This window comes from Talaromyces proteolyticus (assembly GCF_021365285.1).
Source record: "Talaromyces proteolyticus strain PMI_201 chromosome Unknown BGW36scaffold_6, whole genome shotgun sequence".
In the NCBI taxonomy this organism is placed as follows: domain Eukaryota; kingdom Fungi; phylum Ascomycota; class Eurotiomycetes; order Eurotiales; family Trichocomaceae; genus Talaromyces; species Talaromyces proteolyticus.
The window spans coordinates 1,863,418-1,882,278 of record NW_025764282.1 but is presented as its reverse complement, the minus strand read 5'-3'; the positions used below and the strand labels follow the sequence as shown (position 1 = coordinate 1,882,278).

General features: G+C 47.8%; 8 protein-coding genes across 8 annotated transcripts; 4 read left to right on the top strand and 4 right to left on the bottom strand.

Annotated features, from left to right (window-relative positions):
* Positions 1-335: 335 nt before the first annotated feature.
* On the top strand, positions 336-1,417 carry BGW36DRAFT_359518 (uncharacterized protein; the record flags this gene model as incomplete). The annotated part of the gene is made up of 2 exons (XM_046214080.1): positions 336-571; positions 628-1,417. The coding sequence occupies 2 exons, from the start codon at positions 336-338 to the stop codon at positions 1,415-1,417; spliced, it is 1,026 nt and encodes a 341-aa protein (XP_046072442.1).
* A 907-nt stretch (positions 1,418-2,324) lies between these two features.
* Positions 2,325-5,825, bottom strand: BGW36DRAFT_427692 (putative copper-transporting ATPase; the record flags this gene model as incomplete). Its single annotated transcript, XM_046220445.1, has 1 exon — positions 2,325-5,825. One exon carries the CDS (start codon positions 5,823-5,825, stop codon positions 2,325-2,327), a length of 3,501 nt encoding a protein of 1,166 aa, XP_046072441.1.
* Positions 5,826-6,870: 1,045 nt separating this feature from the next.
* On the top strand, positions 6,871-8,307 carry BGW36DRAFT_379349 (putative COP9 signalosome subunit 7). Its single transcript, XM_046216198.1, has 3 exons — positions 6,871-7,375; positions 7,437-7,917; positions 7,978-8,307. The coding sequence occupies exons 1-3, from the start codon at positions 7,117-7,119 to the stop codon at positions 8,153-8,155; spliced, it is 918 nt and encodes a 305-aa protein (XP_046072440.1). The 5' UTR covers positions 6,871-7,116; the 3' UTR covers positions 8,156-8,307.
* Positions 8,308-8,590: 283 nt separating this feature from the next.
* BGW36DRAFT_397388 (putative RGS domain protein) lies at positions 8,591-9,783 on the bottom strand (the record flags this gene model as incomplete). Its single annotated transcript, XM_046218292.1, has 3 exons — positions 8,591-8,827; positions 8,880-9,582; positions 9,629-9,783. The coding sequence occupies 3 exons, from the start codon at positions 9,781-9,783 to the stop codon at positions 8,591-8,593; spliced, it is 1,095 nt and encodes a 364-aa protein (XP_046072439.1).
* A 733-nt stretch (positions 9,784-10,516) lies between these two features.
* On the bottom strand, positions 10,517-12,181 carry BGW36DRAFT_174168 (histone acetyltransferase GCN5). The gene is made up of 6 exons (XM_046209670.1): positions 12,091-12,181; positions 11,918-12,015; positions 11,821-11,868; positions 11,558-11,766; positions 11,387-11,501; positions 10,517-11,335 (listed from the first exon to the last, which is right to left on the bottom strand). The coding sequence occupies exons 1-6, from the start codon at positions 12,107-12,109 to the stop codon at positions 10,595-10,597; spliced, it is 1,230 nt and encodes a 409-aa protein (XP_046072438.1). The 5' UTR covers positions 12,110-12,181; the 3' UTR covers positions 10,517-10,594.
* A 262-nt stretch (positions 12,182-12,443) lies between these two features.
* On the top strand, positions 12,444-12,835 carry BGW36DRAFT_296097 (uncharacterized protein; the record flags this gene model as incomplete). The annotated part of the gene is made up of 4 exons (XM_046211235.1): positions 12,444-12,543; positions 12,597-12,626; positions 12,680-12,734; positions 12,790-12,835. The coding sequence occupies 4 exons, from the start codon at positions 12,444-12,446 to the stop codon at positions 12,833-12,835; spliced, it is 231 nt and encodes a 76-aa protein (XP_046072437.1).
* Positions 12,585-14,343, top strand: BGW36DRAFT_174138 (putative DNA repair protein Rad1). The gene is made up of 4 exons (XM_046209669.1): positions 12,585-12,626; positions 12,680-12,734; positions 12,790-12,874; positions 12,935-14,343. The coding sequence occupies exon 4, from the start codon at positions 12,993-12,995 to the stop codon at positions 14,139-14,141; it is 1,149 nt and encodes a 382-aa protein (XP_046072436.1). The 5' UTR covers positions 12,585-12,626; positions 12,680-12,734; positions 12,790-12,874; positions 12,935-12,992; the 3' UTR covers positions 14,142-14,343.
* Positions 14,130-18,681, bottom strand: BGW36DRAFT_417089 (DNA repair protein Rad50). The gene is made up of 11 exons (XM_046219370.1): positions 18,553-18,681; positions 18,422-18,449; positions 18,257-18,347; positions 18,123-18,206; positions 18,045-18,074; positions 17,979-18,008; positions 17,709-17,957; positions 14,566-17,684; positions 14,511-14,544; positions 14,442-14,489; positions 14,130-14,405 (listed from the first exon to the last, which is right to left on the bottom strand). Exons 1-11 carry the CDS (start codon positions 18,554-18,556, stop codon positions 14,379-14,381), a joined length of 3,744 nt encoding a protein of 1,247 aa, XP_046072435.1. The 5' UTR covers positions 18,557-18,681; the 3' UTR covers positions 14,130-14,378.
* Positions 18,682-18,861: the final 180 nt, after the last annotated feature.

Genomic DNA, 18,861 nt, shown 5'->3' with positions numbered 1-18,861 from the left:
CTAAGCAGTCCCCGCAGCTAGTGCTGCCCAGCCTCTGCGCGCTGACTGGTGTGCCCTCGCTCATTCACCTGCAGTCAACCGACACCACGGCGCTTATGGCTGCCTCTGTATTCGCGCAGAGCTCGCTGCAACCCCTCTCGCCGTCTGCGCCGCTTCAGCCATCGCCTTCTTATCCGGCCCGATGCCCTCCTCAACTTCGTCGAGAGCAGACCTGCCTGTTCTCGACACTCTCAGCAACAGAAGGACTCTCGTGATGAATTGATCGCCAGCTGGACTGGCTGAACGATATACCATCCTCGTCCGACTCCCTCGACCCAGCTGCTCACACCGCCATCATGGTCTACATCCCAAGGAAATACCGCCATTACAATGCGGTGCTCTACCTGATGTTCGCCGAGTGCCCTATCATCTTGCCAGTGCTGATCCTGACCGGCATTGCTTCTCACGATACATACACGACAAGGCTGTGGCAGGACGGAGCAAACAATGGCTTCAACAGCGCTCCAAATCAGATAGTCTATGCTTTGACGAACGGCAACTCCTATGCAGTGCCCATGGTGTGGAGTTCGTTGTATGTATACTCTCGGCAGGAGTGTTTGCAAAAAGGCAAATCACTGACACTTCTAGTTTGTATAATTACGACCTCGTCATTGGCGTACTCAGTACCTTTTTCATCCTCACCAAGGTCCCTGTCCATGTCCTGCGCTTCTTCCACCCACCTGTCTCTGCCTTTGTCCACGGCGCCCTCTGCGTTCTCTACGCTGCTGCAGCTAGTTTCCAGGCTGGCCACGACACCACCGACTCTCGTCACCCTCAGAATGGCCCGCCATGGTACATCACTAAGTCCTGTAGCGTTGCCTATTCCCCAGGTAATGTGGGATACTGCAAACAAGCAAAGGCCCTCTTCGCCATGACTGTTATTGCAACAGCTATCTACTTCGCACAGACTGTACTAGCCTTAATATCTTGCTTCACCACCAAGGAAGAACGAGAAGCTTACCACCAACGCAAGGAAGAGAAACAAGAAGAACGAGACGCCGAAGACCGGGCACTTCGCGAGTACGAGGAGATTCTCAAGTCTCCAGCCTTTGGTCCTGGCATGCCCATCACCCCCGGTCTGACACCCATGCAAAGTGCATACTTCCCTGGACAGCACCCGCAGTACCAGTATGGTATGTCACCATACACTCCGCATTTCGGCGGCTTTGTCAACTCTGCACCGAGCCCTGCAGCAGTGGCATTCACCGGCTATTATCAACCACAGCCATCATCAATCTCTACTTCGCCCTCCAGTGACTTGCCGCTCCGAGACCCGCATTTTGACGTCAAGACGCCGTCGTTTGGGGGTCGACAAATAACGGTAACGGAGGTCGAACAACCCTATTTCCCGCCACCGCCGAAGAAGGCTACCAAGTAATCAATCATCTCATCCTGTTATACAGTTTTGATGTCAAAACTGAACCATCCATTCTCATTCCTTTCTTTTACACCAAGATACCAACCATCCTTTTTAAAATCCAGCATACGCTTCAATCAGCTGGGATGACGGAGTTTGACAATGGAGTTTTTGTTTGTCTTATATATCAATAATTCGGTCTCTACTTAGCGAATCTATACATGTAGGCTAGGTTTACAACTACATGACTCATTTGATGAATCAATACATGTATTAATTAAATATTTGTATTGCTTTTGGTATGCTATGCTATGCTTGCATTGTAGGCAAATGGATGGTTAGGGCCATCTGGGAAGAATTGCTCCAGAAGACAATTGAGTTTCTGTGCAAGTACATCTTAGCCTCATCTCAAGGTGATAACCATGATACAAGCGCTCATAATAATAACCTTTGGAAAAGGTCACAATGACATCAAAATGTTGCGTATAAATAAACAAGAAAGAAAGAGGATTGATTCAGGCACAACTTCTTCTCTTCGTCCAAAGAATCAATCAATAACCATGGTCACTTGCATTATATGTCTAGCCCATAAACAGCATGATCACCTGACCGCTGCCTGGGTGCCTAGGCAGGGACCGACTGGGCCATTACAGTATATCTAGTCTACATGTGTACTATAGAGCTAATTAAATTCACTTATTTAATCCACGGAGGTGAAGGGGCTTGGTGATTGGGTTATGATGCAGAGGTTCAGGCCTTGTCTCAGGAGGCCCAGGAGGCAAACTATATATAATTCAACCGATCCCTGGGCGATAAACTAGCTCGCAACAAATATTTCAAAGTAAACAGACGGTAGGCATCACAATGCTTATGACCCGACTTAAAACACCCCCCAAAAAAAGAACAGGGAAAAACGCTAGGAGAAAAGCTATCGCTCTACAGTTTGCAAAGGAACATATCCCTCTTCTTCTCTGGCCTGCTTGGACTGTCTGCCAAAGATAGTTCTCGTAAGTACAGTACGCAGACGACGGCTGCCGCGATACACCGTAGTCTCCTTCCAAGATGACAAGTTGTGCGATTGCGGCGTTTTGATTAGACCCATTTCCGCCTCCCTTTCTAGCCGTTCTGCATTCATCCATTTTGGGCGTTGCCAGAATTTGAGTAACAGACTGCTTCCTACAACAGATACACTGGACATGGCCATTGCTGCACCGGCGGCCATCGGTGGCAGCGCAATGCCGCCAAACGGAAGGAAAATACCCGCCGCGAAGGGCAGTCCGATGATGTTGTAGACGCAGGCCCACATCAAGTTCAGTTTGATCCGAGTGAAGATGGTACGTGCGAGAGATAGGCTTGCAGGGACCGCGAGGAGATCGTCAGAGCGCATGATGACAATATCGGCAGCTTCCATGGCAACGTCTGTCCCGGAAGCGAGCGCAATGCCGACGATAGCAGTTGCGAGCGCGGGCGAGTCGTTTATGCCATCGCCAACCATGGCCACGCGGTCGCCGTCAGATTGATAGGATTCGACGATTTCTCTCTTCTCGGTAGGAGAGACGCCCGCTCGGATAGAGGCGCTGGGGATGCCAACGGCGTTGGCAACAGCTAAAGCCGCAGGATAGGTATCACCTGTGACGAGAGAGATATTCATTCCCATCTTCTGAAGCGCTGCGATGGCAGCTACTGCAGTCGACTTGAGCGCGTCTTGGAGAGATATTGTACCAGTGTAATGTCCGTCTATCGCAATGTGGATCTGGGTTAAGCCAGCAGAGTTGCTGGGTTTGGAGATTGTCGAAGGGGAATCAGTGGGTGTAGCAAGCTCCGCCGATTCAGGAACAGCAATCTCGTTGGCACGAAGGAATACTGTATTTCCTACCAGGACCCGATACCGAGTTCGCTCGACAGCCGATGCTGGTTCCACGGTGGCAGATATACCTTTGCCGACTGTTACATCGAAGGAGCCTATGGTACCATCCAAAGGGTCGTCGCTCTCGATACCAGTCTCCTTTTTGGCCGCTGCAACGATTGCTCGTGCTACGGGATGTTCACTGTTTGTTTCAGCGAGGCCGACAATCTGCCACCAAAGCTTGCGACGCCAGTCATTAGAGGTCCATGTAGGCTCGAGTTTAGTCCCAGCAACGCCCATTTTGCCTTCTGTCAACGTACCAGTCTTGTCCAGGACGATGTGATTGATTTTAGTGGCAGCTTCCAACGCAGCTCCACCTTTGACGAGAATTCCGTGCTCCGCACCCACTCCAGTGCCGACCATGACGGCAGTAGGAGTGCTTAAACCAAGAGCACACGGGCATGCGAATACAATGACTGAAATGCACAGTTTGAGGCAGACCATCACTTTCCCACCGTTGCTTGGTGCAAGGAATATTTGAGGAGGATGCGGCAGGACGTGACTCAAAACCATCCAACTAGTGAAAGTAAGGAGGCCGAGGAAAATGATAATGGGAACAAAGTAGCCAGCAACAATATCGGCCATACGCTGAATCGGGGCACGACTCGTTTGAGCATCCTGAACCAGTTTGATAATCTGACTGAGTTGAGTGTCGTTGCCGGCACGGGTAACCTTGAAATCTAGAGAGCCAGCTCCATTGACCGTACCAGCAATCACGGCACTTCCCTTTTTCTTGCTGATAGGGCGAGCTTCTCCCGTTATCATGCTCTCATCGACGTAGCTTACGCCTCGAATGACGAATCCGTCGGCAGAGACTTTGTCACCAGGCCGCAGAAGGATGATGTCGCCAACTTGGAGGAGCTCAGTTGGAACCACTCTATGGCCAGTGTTTGATGTTTGGGATGTCTGATCACTGCTCTTCTCGTTCCATTCTTCGGCTGCTTTCTCAGCTGCAATAGGATCCTCATAGATCGTAGCCATGGAAGGCGCCAAAGACATCAACCGAGAAAGAGCTTTTGACGTTTGGCCCTTGGCTCGATTCTCCAACCATCGACCGAGGGTGATGAAAGTGAGCAACATTGTGCTAGTATCGAAAACAGTGCTTGGACGTTCATGTTCGCTGCCGAATATGGCGACAAGCATTGTGAAAATGCTGAAAAAGAAAGCCGCCGATGTACCCAACATGACAAGGACATCCATAGTCGGGGAGCCATGTTTCAGGGACTTATAGCTAGACTTGTAAAAACGCTTGCCAACACCAAACTGCACAGGAACAGTCAGACATAAAGCAGCAACATCGCCCAGGTAAAGGCCTGGGAAAATGAGAATTTTGCCAAAGTCAAGGAACTTCAAGCACATGGGGAAGATCATTGTTATGAGAGTGACTGGCACTGCAAATGATGCTGAGAATAAGAAAGCTCTCTTCCATTCTTGGATCTCCTTCGTTTTGGCAAGAGATTCTAGTTGGGCATTATTGTCATCTTGTTCGGACAGTAACGCATTATACCCCGCCTCTTCAATTGCTTCTACCACTGATCGAATTCCAATAACAGCTGGATTGTGAGTGACGATGGCACGAGATGCACTGAAGTCTATTGATACCGACTTTACGCCAGATTTCTCACGCAGACGTTCTTCTAAAGAAGTTGCAGAAGCTGGTGTCTGCAAGCCATATAATGTGAGGCGAGTACTTTTCGATGTCTTCGACACGACGCCTGTTTGTGGCGAGGAAGATATAACTCGTGCATCAAAGCCAGCATCTTCGATTATGGAGACGATTTTTTCCGAAGGTAGAACATGGGGATCATGTACCACCACCGCTCGCTCTGCAAGCAAGCTGATGTCAAACTGCGCCAGCCCTTCAACGTCTTTGAAAGCACTTGTAACGCTGGATGTACAGGCACCACATGTCATTCCTTCTATAGCCACAGTCGTAGAAAGATTTTGAAGCTGGCTTGTCGTAGCTTGCTCTTCGGTGGACTGACTTGCTTTTGTGTCCAGCACAGTTGCGCCAAAACCGCGGTCTTCAATCATTTCCGCGATTTGCGCAGATGTGATAATCGAGGAGTCATGCTCAATAACGGCACGCTCGGACAGTAATGACACATTGACGGCCTGAATACCAGGGACATTCGTCAGTCCTCCCTCGACAGCAGAAGTGCAGGCGCCACAAGTCATTCCTTCGATGGCAATCGTCGTTATCGAGGCCAACCCAGTGCTATTATTTGCATCCTGCGGACTATCTGTGGATAGGATTTCGGCATCAAATCCTTTGTCTTCAATAAGGTCGGCAAGTTTGGGGGGAGGTAATGTCGTAGGGTCGTGATGAACCACAGCTCGACCCATCACTAAGCTGACGGAAACCTCCCCCGCGCCTGCAACACCGCTGAAAGCGCTTTCCACGGCCGATGTGCAAGCACCACAGGTCATTCCATCCACCTTGAGCGTTGTTGTGGCCATATGGACGGGGTTACGATTGCCGAAGGGCTTGCCATCGTCGACACTCGAGAGCGGCATGGCCATCTCGTCGCTGTAGCCTGCGATGCTCTGAAGGGAGGGACAAAAGCGATGCGAAAGGCCAGGTTGTTAGATTTCCGGGTGATCGTGTGGTGTCTACCGGGCTAGTCGAGGCATAACATCATTTAGCGTGGCGACTAAGGATAGTGATAAGTATGATATATGTTGGCTTTGGGGTCGGGTGGCTTGCTAGGCGCAATAGTGATGCTACCTGCGGATCACGTATTGTTGACTATCCAAATCTTACGGTGTTTGCCAGTAGAACAGCGAGTCTAGGGAAACAAGATTGACACAAGGGCCCTCAGAGGAAAAAGAGGCCAGTCGCTCTTTGACTCTTTGGGCCAGGTTGGCGGAATGAGGGCTGAAATGGCGTCTTTAATAATCATCCTCAGGAATGGGCACACAGCGGAGATCTGCGTGCTTCCCGCCCTTCCGGCTGCTACGTCCAACCACGAGCCGGCGACATTATTACAGTAATATGTGCCGCTATTCCTTCGTGCGTCTTACTATTTTAAGTTAGAAGTAATTATAAATTAGTTAACTAAGTAGGTAGTAGATTGTTGGGAAGGCGTCATCCGTGTGACTTCAAACAGTGAACACCCCTCAGGCGTAAAACCACTGCACCAAAAATGTACAAATACTACTTTTATTATGATAAGCTAAGTTGAATACCATGTACCGGTACTTCTGGGGAAGGGGCAGGGAGGACCGAGACAGACTACAAACACACGCAAAACAAGTCTTATTTTAATATTATCCCAAATCATCTCTTCTCCAAACCATCATTATTGTCGCCATTATTCAGTACTGTACCTGCGACTGTCGAGCCGCAGAACTGTATCATAATAGCCAACCGTTTCATCAGCAGCGTCTATTGGCGTTGCTATTTCTCGTCTCGAATTATTTCAAACTGCAAATGTTCCAGACTGTCTGATGTTTCTTTATCGTTAATACTGCTAATCGCTATTTACCATTATCAATCTGAACGCCGTCTCTCTGTCCCTTTCGTAACTAGTTAACTAGCGGTGACGAGTGTGCGTTATCGCGCTATCAGTGCTCCCATTATGACTATCAGCCAGTAGCTGCGGGGAGCCGTGGCGTCTGCCAACCCGCAAACACACCATCGGACAACAGCTCAACAGCTCCACGAGTACCCTACCAACAAGCACCCGACCAGGCCTTTAATTCTTTCATCATAGAATTACTACTGTGAAACTGACTTACCTCGTCCCCCGTCTGAGTCGTGTCGCACCTCCCCCCAAAGCTTCCTTAGCAGGGCCAACAGAACATCCATATCATGGAGCTGGCGCAGTCACGGGCCCTGGAGGCCCTGCAGCCATTCATACACCTCACGATTTCCTCTACCGCCTCGTCACCTCGCTTTATCGCCAATATAATCACTAATGCCACCTCGAGCCCCAATACATTTGTGTTCGCCGAGCTTCTACAGACCCCAGCCGTTCAGTCCCTACGCTCTCCAGAGACACCAGAGGAATATAGAGGGTATTTGAAATTGCTCGAAATATTCGCCTGGGGTACATGGCAGGAATATCAATGTGAGTGGCCTTCCATCACCCCCACAATTCTATGGATGGCTAACCTTACAATTAATTCTAGCGACACCCGGTCTTCCATCTCTCAGCAAGGAACAAGAATCCAAACTTCGCTTACTATCTCTTCTCACCCTGTCGAGTACCGTCCGGCCTCTCACGTACCAGGCATTGATGGACGCGCTTTCAATCCCCAACTCTGCAGAGCTCGAGTCCCTGGTCACCACGGCAATCTACTCATCCCTCATCAAAGCCCGTCTCTCGCCGGCATCATCGCCCCCGACAGTCAATGTCACTGCCGTTGCGCCGCTCCGTGATGTCCCACCCCAGGCGGTATCGGCGATGATATCCATTTTGACTGAATGGGAGGGCCGCTGTGGAGATGTTATCAATGGCATCGAGGCCGAAATCGCGAAGATTCAAGACCAGGCGGTCAAGAATCGGAGAAGGGAGCGGGAATGCGCACAGCTTCTTGAGCAGGCTATTGCTGACAAGAGTGGGAATCCGGGTGCTAGGAAAAATGCCCGGAGTAAAGCTGCTGGGCTGAGGTCAGTTGGTGGTGCTGCTTCAACTGGTGGCAGCAGCAATAATAACAAGCGCGAGTACAGCGGTGATGACATCGACGAGGATGATGGCTATTTTGATAATGGCAGTGACGGTGGCGTGGATACACTGGGGTCACGCATGGATATTGACGAAGGATCTGGTGCTAATCAAGGAAGAGGTACAGGGGTAACTGCAACAAGGCAGGCAAAAAGATTGCTGGGTGTGGGACGAAAGAGTTGAGATGGTTGACTACGATTGCTTGTTGTGCATTTTGGCGGGAAATGATTGCATTCCATTGTCATAAGAGTCAACACTCTTGGCGAATCTGGATAGAGCTTCTCTTGCATGCATTACGTGAATATCAACTATACGACCGGTCTGTAAAAAATAAGGTTCAGATGGAAGTTGCATTATTTGATGCTAGATAAACCAGACCCAGCATATCGATTAGACAATTGCGTCCATAAAATAACTACTTACATGGTTTTTGTTGAATGCGACAAACGAGACTAGTAGGCAGGCTCCAGGCGAAGGTGAAAATTACGAGTAATCAGAAAATTAAATACCCAAACGCCGTGCTCAGTAATGAACAGAGGGATGACCGCGGAAACATGACTAACAAAGAGGTATATCCTTAAACGCCAAACGTAGAGAAATGGAACAGGTCTGAGCCTTTCAAAGAACGGTACCCGGTACCAGGATGAATAGTATGCTTAGAGCGGCTGCGATGAGGAGGGCGTATCCCAACGTTGCCAAGGCGCGTTTGTTGAGAAGAGTGCGCACATATGGCTCTTGTATCCTTTGCCAGTTATTAAACGTGTATTCACTGAACCCTAGAAGGGCCATGACCGGGTCAATTTTGTATTGGTATGTCGTGATGAAATAAGATGCCACTACAAATGGAAGTATAACCTAGTCGTACTGTTAGCTAACTAGTTCTCGTATCCTGTGAACAAAGTCTTACCCAGCACCGAGTGGATCTTGGCTTATCAGTCAAGACCACGAAGAAGGAAGCCCAAAAAGCACCCCAGAAGCAGGTCAAACCAAACGCTAACCGGGCGATAATGCTGAGAGGAACAAGGTTGCCTAGTGCCTTCGCCTGCAAGAAGCCAGGGAAGGCATCTCTCTCCATTGCCTGAAAGACATAATCTTTGGCTTGATCAAATACTTCTGGATCATCACGACCATCTCGTTCCACCATTTCTATAATTGATGCAACCATCTCCTGAGGAAGGATGATTTCACGCTCAGAATCGGGAATTAGGTAAGTATATAGAATTTTTTCTGCACTTCGCCGAATATCTGTTCGCGCAACGGTGTGTCCCGGGGAGTTTGAGGAGTCGTTACGAGTTTCAGGTGTTGAATTCATGAAGCTTGGACGGGGAGGGCGTTCTTCAGAGGGAAGTCGTTCCGAGTAAATACTGGTAGGCGGTGAGGGCTGAGCTGGATTTTCAGAGCGTAAAAAAGCAGAAAGTCTGGAATCCGCATCTTTCTCGGATGAAGCACCGCGAAAGCCAGATGGGCCTCCTTCCGCCGGAATATCTGGGATATTTTCTAGAACCGTGGATGAAGGTCTGCTGCCACCTTCTGGAGTCGCCACAAGTACTGATCGCCGCAACTCTCGAACATAATGTCGGCAGAGGGACATGTGCTGTGAAACATCGAGCCTATACTCGTTAGAAGAAGAAAACAAGAATTGTCCCAAAAGCATACCAGAAGTCCAAGTAATCAACAGACCGCTGCTGGTCTCGCATGTAAATATAGAAGGAGAAGAGATCGACAGGAGCGAGCGTATAGCGACTCAACACCTCAAAAAGCGTCGGCAAGCGCTTACGCTTTTCGAGATCGAGACTCATCGTCGAAGCCATGGCGACTAGACTGCAAGACGCACAGGCTATTCAAAGGCAGGTGGTGAAGCAATTAGGTAGCTGTAGTATGCAAGCTACGGTATGTGAGTTGCCTCTTAACCATAACAATTGGAGTTTTTTTGACGGTGTAAAGAAGCCGATCGCCAATCGAAGTGAAAGAGTGTGAAAAAGTCGGCTGGTCGAGTAGGTGGAATTCAGAAGCGGTTTGTTGTTAGAACCCCCTGAACTTAAAGGTCGGGGGGTGCCGAATGGTGTGACGTGCCGACGATTGGGAGAGATGTCAGGATCTCAGCGAACTGGCAATAGATTGAACGCGCTGCGTCTGCCAGAGAGGGGGAAGTCGGGAAAAGAGCGACGATGCAAGCGTGAGAGGGAGTCTCTGACTGGTGTTGCAAGCCAACTCGTAGCAGGCACGAGGAAGGCCGCCAAGGGGTTCCGCCAAAACAATTTTCCGAAATTGCGAAGGCGCGTGCCTCCAGCCGCCCCAGCCACACAGGCCCCTTTGTTTCACTCTCTGGAGTTCACAGTTACTACTAGCATTGAAGTACAAAGGACTCAGTATGCTGGTGAGTTTCGGTGCATATTGAGATTGCACACGATACCAGGTATAAATAGTAAGGATTTAAGAATACAAGCTGCTCAAAACTGGGTGTGATCCACGCAACTAAACGACCGCCTAACAACCGCCCGTCTCCCAGAACTCCTTGGGTATGTAATATCAATCAACTTTATATCAGTCATAAATCATGCCATGCTAGGTTGTCTAATGGTTCTCGGCAAGATGCTGCAAGAATGTCAGCGGCTAACTGTCCTAGTAGAACTGACCGGGTACAATGCAACTTACCGACCACTCGGGAATGTTCTTGATCTGCTGCCACATGAATCTCTCCAGTTTGTTGGCGCTCTTTGCATACGGCGTGGTCTCGTTGTTATATTTTCGGCAGTTGTCAAAAATCAACATCGCATCCTTGATAAAATCTTGAGGGGTTGGGTATAGGTCTTTGTCGTGTTTCTCCTCCATTGTAGACAAATCCATGGGCTCCTTGATAACTTCGTAGTAGTCAGGAACCTCGTCTCGATTGACGGGTTGCACAAACGGCCATGCAGCCGAATGGTTTTGCATATCGTTGAGAAGGTGGAGTAATTGATTGAAATTCGGACCGTGGCGAGGTTGACGTGCTAGTTCGTCCATATCCGGGGACCATCCGGACTCTTTAATTGCAGGGATACTTAGAGGATCAATCTTCGTTACGCCGTTTTTCCATTCTTTGGGTGGGGCATGAATAATATGTGACCTGCTAAACGCGCGAATTTTGGCGTGTACTGCCTCCTTCTGCTTTAGAATCATTCGACTTGATTCTAGGTATCGAATTTTGGGCAGCATTGTGCATTGCATGATGGTTCCCCCTTCATAATCTTTGATATACCCCATCCAGATTGACTTGTCGAGGCTGATTTCCTTTGTGAACCCTTGTTTCTTGAAATACCCGATAGCATAGTTGTCAGCATAGGTCAAAAAATGCATAACATCGGACGTTGCTTTCACGTAATCCTGTGATGTGTCAGTGAGAGTGAAGACGCCATTATTCGCAAATTTCAGTACCTTTAAATGGGACATCAGATGTGCGCCATAACCCTTAACTTGCTGGTCCGACGAAATTGCACAAAACACGATTTCCGCAAACTTGCGACCTTTGAAAGGACGATAGGTGATGCCCCTACTTCAAGTCAGCAAACGCAAGTTCTATCCAAGTTATCATGGAGAGCAGCAAACCCAACGACTTCTAAGGGGTGTTTGACAATGGCAATGGAAAGATGTGTCCTGTCGTAGACCAATCGCGCAATGTAATCCTTGGGCATTTTTGGCAACTGCTTCTGAAAGATGCATTTTAAACCCGTTAAAATAATAAAACTCTCCCTATCGCCATCATTGTTGACCACTCGGAATTCAATCTCTCCTCGTCTCTCTTCGAGAACGGCGCCCTGTCAACTCGTAAGCCTCGTCCTGGGGCAAAAGACACTTGTATATGGGCTGACCTTCTCTGGGAATGGTACGATTCTGAGCGGCAGCTTTTCGGACTCCTCCTGTAAAACGCATCAGCGAGTCAATAAAGACAATAAGAGCAGTCCATACCTTGGTTTCCATGCCTGGCGACTCTGTCCGAGCTTTCTTGCTCCTGTGCCTAGAATCCGGGGTATCGGCTTCTTCCGAAGCCTTGCGCTTCATCATATCTGATCAGTCGTTAGCTGTCAGGACGTGGAAACAAGCGGGGTGGGGCCAATAGGATGGTCCATGTTCAGGCTCACCTTCGCTGGCTGACGACATGATAGCACAGGATCCTTAGATGCGTATAGATACAGACCGAGTGTGTCGATGTCTGTCCGCGTCGTCTCCCGCTGACTGTCGTCCGCGTCCCGAAACAGTCTAGCTCCAGATGCCGGCCGGAGATTAGGCGTCGGAGGGACGATTATCCGGATGCCACGCGCCAAGAGGACAGCTTGGTTTGATGATACTGTGAAAGTCATCCTTGGTAGTTGAACACCAATTATTGCGTATCACTCAGTTTGTTCTTGTCCTTCTGCTATACATCCTCAATAAGACGCTTTTAGTCTAGTTGTTTGCCTCCAGCCGCGAAACAATTCGATTCCAGCAACCCCCAATGTCTCTCAACGATCTCTGGGAGGCATCTAAAGCTCCTTACTATCCCATCGTCTCCAAAGAAAATCAGTTCATTGTCGGCTTTAACTTGCTTCTAGCCGGTAACTCTCTCTTTATCACTTTATATCTCCTATATAACTAAATCCTTTTTCAGCCGTTTTTTTGACTGGTCTCTTCGGGTTGAGTAAGTTCACACCCAACTCATCCTGTAGTATAATGCGCGCTAATCACTTCCAGATCGATCATTCCTCAACATCACTTTCTTAGGGCTGCCAGCATCGTTGGCATTCGGGTATGCTATACTCAGAATATCTCTCATTTCTCAATTGTCTGCTGACCCGCCGAAGTTTCGGAGCTGTGTTTATGATTTGCGCCGTTGGTGTTTACGTTTAGCTTTTCTTGATACCCCCGACACATCGCGCTTCACACAATGTACGATAATCGCGAAGTGAAGACATTGTTTTACTAGTTTATCTGAAATTCATCTCAAAGTTCTTCAGTCACTGGACTTGATCTTCTCAAAAACTGCCTTGTCTGCCAGTACCCAATCATGGATCCTATTTTTTCTGCCGTTTCAAATAACGCCAACCACCTCTATACCCTTTTACGTTGTATCGGGTTTGCCTCAAAAGCTTTCATCCAAATAACACCCGATGGAATACGATTTTCCGTGGAAGAAAATAGGGTAATGCAGGGGTTAGCATTTCTGGACAAGGCCCTCTTCACGACCTATACTTTCAATCCATCTACTGAACAGGAGTGCAATGGCGGGGGTGAGGGCAATGATCTAGAGGAACAAGATCACATCGTATATCCTCAGTTTCTAATCTCACTCTCCGCTCTATTGGAAACACTCCAGATCTTTGGCATCGGCGATGCAAACTTACCTTCCTCTTCATTTTCAAATCAGGCCAGCAGCGTTGCTGGCGCTTTTACCAGTCCTGCAGTGCTGCTTGGCCGGTCTTGCACATTGCGATACAACAATATTGGGAGCCCTCTTAGTATCACACTCTCAGAATCCGGCATTACGACGACATGTGAGCTTACAACCTATGAACCTGACGACCCTTCATTCGGATCTGCTGCGGGCGAGCTTGATATTCCACTTCAGCGCGATGCTATCATCATGAAAATAATCATGCGCTCGGCATGGCTTCATAATGCCATAACAGAATTAGATGGCACAAATCCCACTGTTCTCTCGATCTCGGCCTCTTCCAAAAAGGAGCCTTTCTTTGCACTTTCCGGTTCAGGTGGACCATTCAGTGAATCGACCGTCGAGTTTTCAATGGACAAAAATAATACTGACAGTGATTTCAATCACAAATCACTAGCTGGTGATGGGGGTCCATTATCATCTAAACGCACAAAGCTCGCTCCGACAGTCACAGAGACCTTTCAGGTTAATCCTCCTTCTTCTATGGGCTCCCGCGTCAAGGAAAATTATCGCTTCGCACTCATACGTAAGGCAGCAAGAGCGATGGCTGCTGCCACAAAGGTGAGTATTCGTGGTGATATTCAAGGTGTGCTGAGCATGCAGTTCATGGTTGAACTGGGAGATAGTGGCGGTACAGCTGGTGGCAGCCTTTCTAGTGAAGGATCTGCTGGGAATGTTAGTTTTGTTGATTTCAGATTTGTGCCACTTATTGGTGATGATGAAGAAGGAGATGAGGACAATGAGATGGAATCGTTTGAGTGACTTTGTTTCTATTAGAAAAGCAGTGCTATGGTTCAAATATACATTGTCACAAGCCCAGGTAAATGCAATGTTACGTATTCCAGATAACTTCGAATAACCCCGAACTCCTACCAAGACCACCCGCTGTTTCCATCTGATCTAACACCGGATCGAATGCATTTGGAGAGTAATATTAAAGTCTCAATCAAATCACATAACCTGTAAATGTTAGTTAGAATTATTGAAAGTTCTATATGACTACAGTACCTCTGCAATTGATTGTCTCTCAATGATAGATTTTTGTCTCTCATTTCGTGACACACGATAGTAGTAATCGGTAAAGTCACCGCACTGCATGTGGTGTAGAAACTCTTCGTCGTGGGTGATGACTATCAATTGGAAATTGGACTGCTGTTGACGAGTTCTAATGATGTCATGAAGGGACTCAGCCAAGGAACGGATATTGTCTCTGTCCAAATTTGTTGTCGGTTCGTCAAGCGCAATAAGTCCACAATTGACGCCAAAGCACTCAGCCAAAGCAAGGCGGATAATGATACTTGCCAGGACCCTTTGACCAGCACTGCAGCGTCCACGCATGTCCATCTCAGCGCCTTGCTTGACCATACAGACGCGGTAGTTATACGAACGATTACCTTTCGCGTTTTCATTGTCAGACCTAATACGAATTGTGTCGACATCGGTGCCTCGGTAGGTTCGTTGCCAGAGCTCCTCAACTATGCGATTGATTTCCTCCATTTTGAGACCGTGATATTGCATAATTGCCTTGTCTAGCGCACCTCCGTAACGACCAAGATCGTCAATAGCCGCTTTTGTAGTTTCGACTCTGATATGCGTTTCTTTATACTTGACAGCTGCATCCTTATAATCGGTGTTCCAGTCTGCTAGTAGTTGCATGAGCTGATCATCTTTTGACTTCATCTCGCCCATTTTGCTGGCTTGCTGAGCAGCCAGAGCATTGTGTTTCCGTGTCCATTTTTCAGACTCTTCCTTGAAACGGCCGCGATCAATCTCTGCGTTTTGCTCTTCAAGTTGATGAATGTCTTCTTCAACTTGCTCTAACGTCCTACAAGCTTGGCGATATGACAAATTATCAGAATACTGCCGTTTGGTATTCTCGCTATCTGTAAGCTGGGTTGAAATTTTATTGATCTCTCGCGTGATCTCGCTTTGTTTCACCTCCAAGGATTCAATCTCCTGCTGAATGACTTCGAGATCTTTTTTGCTTCTGGCTAACTGTTCGGGGCCCCCGCGGTCATTGTAAGACTTGATATCGTCATTTGAAATGTCGAGCTGGTGTAAACTGTCTGACAGCTGAGACAGATCTTGCTGAAGCTCTCGCTCCTTTGCCTCGACACGTTGGCTGATGTCATCATGTTTGGCCTGGGCTTTGGCTATCTCGGGAATTAGTTGTTCGATGTCACGGTCTGCATTTTCGATTGATTCTCTTTGTTTAGTGCTCATCAATTTGTACTCTTTAATTCGAGCTAGAAGGCTGGATTTCTTTTCCAGCTGATGGCTAGCATTGTCGAGGCTACTTTTCACATCTCTGAGCTCCAATTCTGACTTGTTAAGATCATTTCGGCATTGTTCCTTCTCGCTTGTGAGTTTTTGAATAGTTAGTTTGACAGCCCTGGACTTATCTCCGATAGCAGAAATCTCGTTTTGGATATCTTCCAAGGTTCGCGAGGATTCAGGGTCTTGTTGATTGGACATAAGTTCTGCCAACTGAGAACGCAGAGATTTTATTTCGCCTGCAATACGAACAATCGTTGTCACTGTTTTCGCGAGAGATTCAACTTCCCGCTTCTTCTCTATAAAGCTGTCCACGATTTTATCGTGTTCTTCAATCTTGGACAGGAACTCCTCTTTTTGCGATTCAAATTGTTCTTCCTCCTTCTCGAGCTCTGGAATGATGTTCTCTGTTAGACGAAACCAGGTATCATAATCAGAGCTCACCATTCGAGCGGCTTCGAACTCGGTTTCTGCTTGTTTTAAATCCTCATCTGAAGACGAGAAGTTTTTCTTGATGAGACCTTCCAGTCTGCTCTTAAAGCTCCGCATTTCAGTGTCGTTTTTGAATGACCGCATGCAGGTTCGACACATTTTTTTCTTATCAAGAGCTTCTAGGCACATGTTGAAATACTCGTGCATCCCTGCAAACTGCTCAGCATCTTTCCTTGTTTGATCTAGCAGGTTCTGGCGCGTTTGCAAGACATCCGGGTATTCTGTTGGGTCATCGCCGATTGCCTCGTGGATCTTGTTTACACACTCGTCACGTTCCTTCTGCTTTTTTTGGAGATCTACCCTTGCATTCTTAAGTTTAAAGTCGATTTGATCTAGTTGCCGCCCAATACCATCACGGTCACGCTCAGCAATTGTCACTGCTTTAGACTCATTTTCCATGACTTTCGAATACTCATTCTCTAAAGTCTCGGGTGTCCACTGCGGCGTTACGAGTTTTGATAAGCGCTCTCCATGGGCACCCGACATGGTCTCTAATTGGCGTTCACGATCTTTGAGCTCCGTCTTTATATGATCCAAGCGAGCTAGGTCACCAGCCCTTTTGGTCCCTGCAATGAGTTCTGTATTTAGCCGAGTGCTTGCATCTTCAAAGGACTTTAACTCATGGTTAGCGTTTTGGATATCTCTATCCCATGTGGCTGCCTGAAGGGTTTCTTTGAATTTGTCGAGACGAGATTGTGCCCCCTCTTTTTTAGACTCGAGCACTGCGACTGTTCCTTCGTCAACATCAATCTCATCTAGGCGACTTTGGACTGACGCCACTTCTTTGTCGTTATCTGAAATTTGCTTTCTGGCGAAGTTCTTTACCTCTTGAAGCGTTGACTTTCGTTGGGCGATCTGATTGAGAGTGTTCTGGGTCTCGCGAATTTCTAGTTGGCCTTCTTTCCTAGTCCGTTCCAGTGTTTGGTTGTGTTCCTTTATCATCTTCCGCATGCGGGTCATAAACTCATCGATTTGTGCCTCGTCAAGTGTGTCATCGAAGCCACGGATATTGTTCCTCCTTGAAATTTCTCGAACCATGCTTTCTCGCCGTCCGATTTGACGTTCGAATTGGGCCTTGTCATTCTCGTGCTTTCCATGCTCGGCCTGCTTTAATCCTAACTGATGGCGTGAATTTTCGATTTGTTCTTTGATGTCCATGTACTTTTCTTTGAGATTTTCTTCTTGTTCCTGGTATTGTATTTGCCGGGACTGAAATTGCTCCAAAGTGGATTGTAACCATTCATCAGACTCGTCAAGCTCAACGAGATGTTGCTTCAAATTATCGATGCTAGACTGTACGCTTTTTGCTTCAATACGTTTGCCTTCCAAAGCACCGAGAACCTGCGCGTAGCCCTCAGATTCTTTCCAAGCTTTATCGGCCAATTCAGCCGCGTTCCGCATCTCCTGGGAAAGCTTGTGGGTCTCCTCGCGTAAAGCCTCAATTTCCTCCTGAAGTTTAACAGATCTTTTCTCTGCGCGGTCCGCTTTATCTTTGTCTTCCTTGGCATGTTGTTCCATGATTTTGAACTTAGCGAGCTCCTCGTTCTGTTTTTTCCTTAGAACCTTTATATTATCAATAGCTTTTGTGTATTTCATAGCTTCGAATATTTCATCAAACTTCTTCTTGAGCACCGACGGTTCACTCATGGGCCAGAGGCTTTCGTCTTGATGGCAGAATATAACGGAGTCGAGAATGGCTCTCGAAACACCGAGATATTGAGGCATAATCTGATCGAGCTCAGCGACACGAGATGATATAGCTGTCCGTTCTCCATCCTTCACCATCAAAATTTGGCCTTCCAAGGTCTTTTGCTGTCGGGTTGTCTTCTTCACGGTAAGTTGTAGACTTCGAGTTGCCACCATCTTCGCCCCGGAGGTCGCTTTGAAAGCCAGTTTGACCTGAGCTAGGACTTCCTTCTCGCCGCACAACTAGGTACTTTTCAGCATGTCATACCTCATGGTTGTTTAAAAACGCACCTTCGGGTCGTGGATGAAGGCTCCACCCTTGCTGTTGGGGGGTAAATCACCGGTCGTGGCATATTTGAGACATTCAATAATTGTCTTGAAACAGTAAATATCCATTCAATTCATCATCGGCAAAGGACACACACAGTTTTTCCAGATCCATTGTATCCTACAATCAACGTCAAAGGGGTATGGAATTGAATCGTCTCACTTCGGGTATTGTCAAAGGATCGCACACTGTAGGGAATGTTAGGAATCGATATACTGGGGAGGTATTGATGGATGAGTGATGATTTTAGGTATCAGCGTACCCAAGAATGGAAAGTTTGTCAATTTTCGCTGTTTCTGAATGTCAGTTAGGATGCTGTGACACCGGGCCGGCGAGACATACACCTAGAGCCGTCAGCTGATACAGATCTCCTTTGCAAACGCAAAGTCACTCACATTCTGAAACAAATCCACTAGAGATAAAACAATATCAATAAGGAACTGTAGATGGGCGCCTCATCCTCCCTATAGACGAGGGTGGTGGTGTGATTTGTTTGGGTGGAAAGGAAAAGAGCTTTGATTGACAGCCGGAGCTTCTTTCCTAAAGGAGGCGATGCTGCCTGCGCGGCAGCAGTCAAGACGCGGGGTCGGCGCGAGAACACGTGCCCTGGGCCATTAAACCCTCTTGGGCAATAGCGCGGCTCTTCCCGAACAACCTCTCGCTCCTTGAGCCCTAACTCCCTTACGGTTATTGTCTACCGCT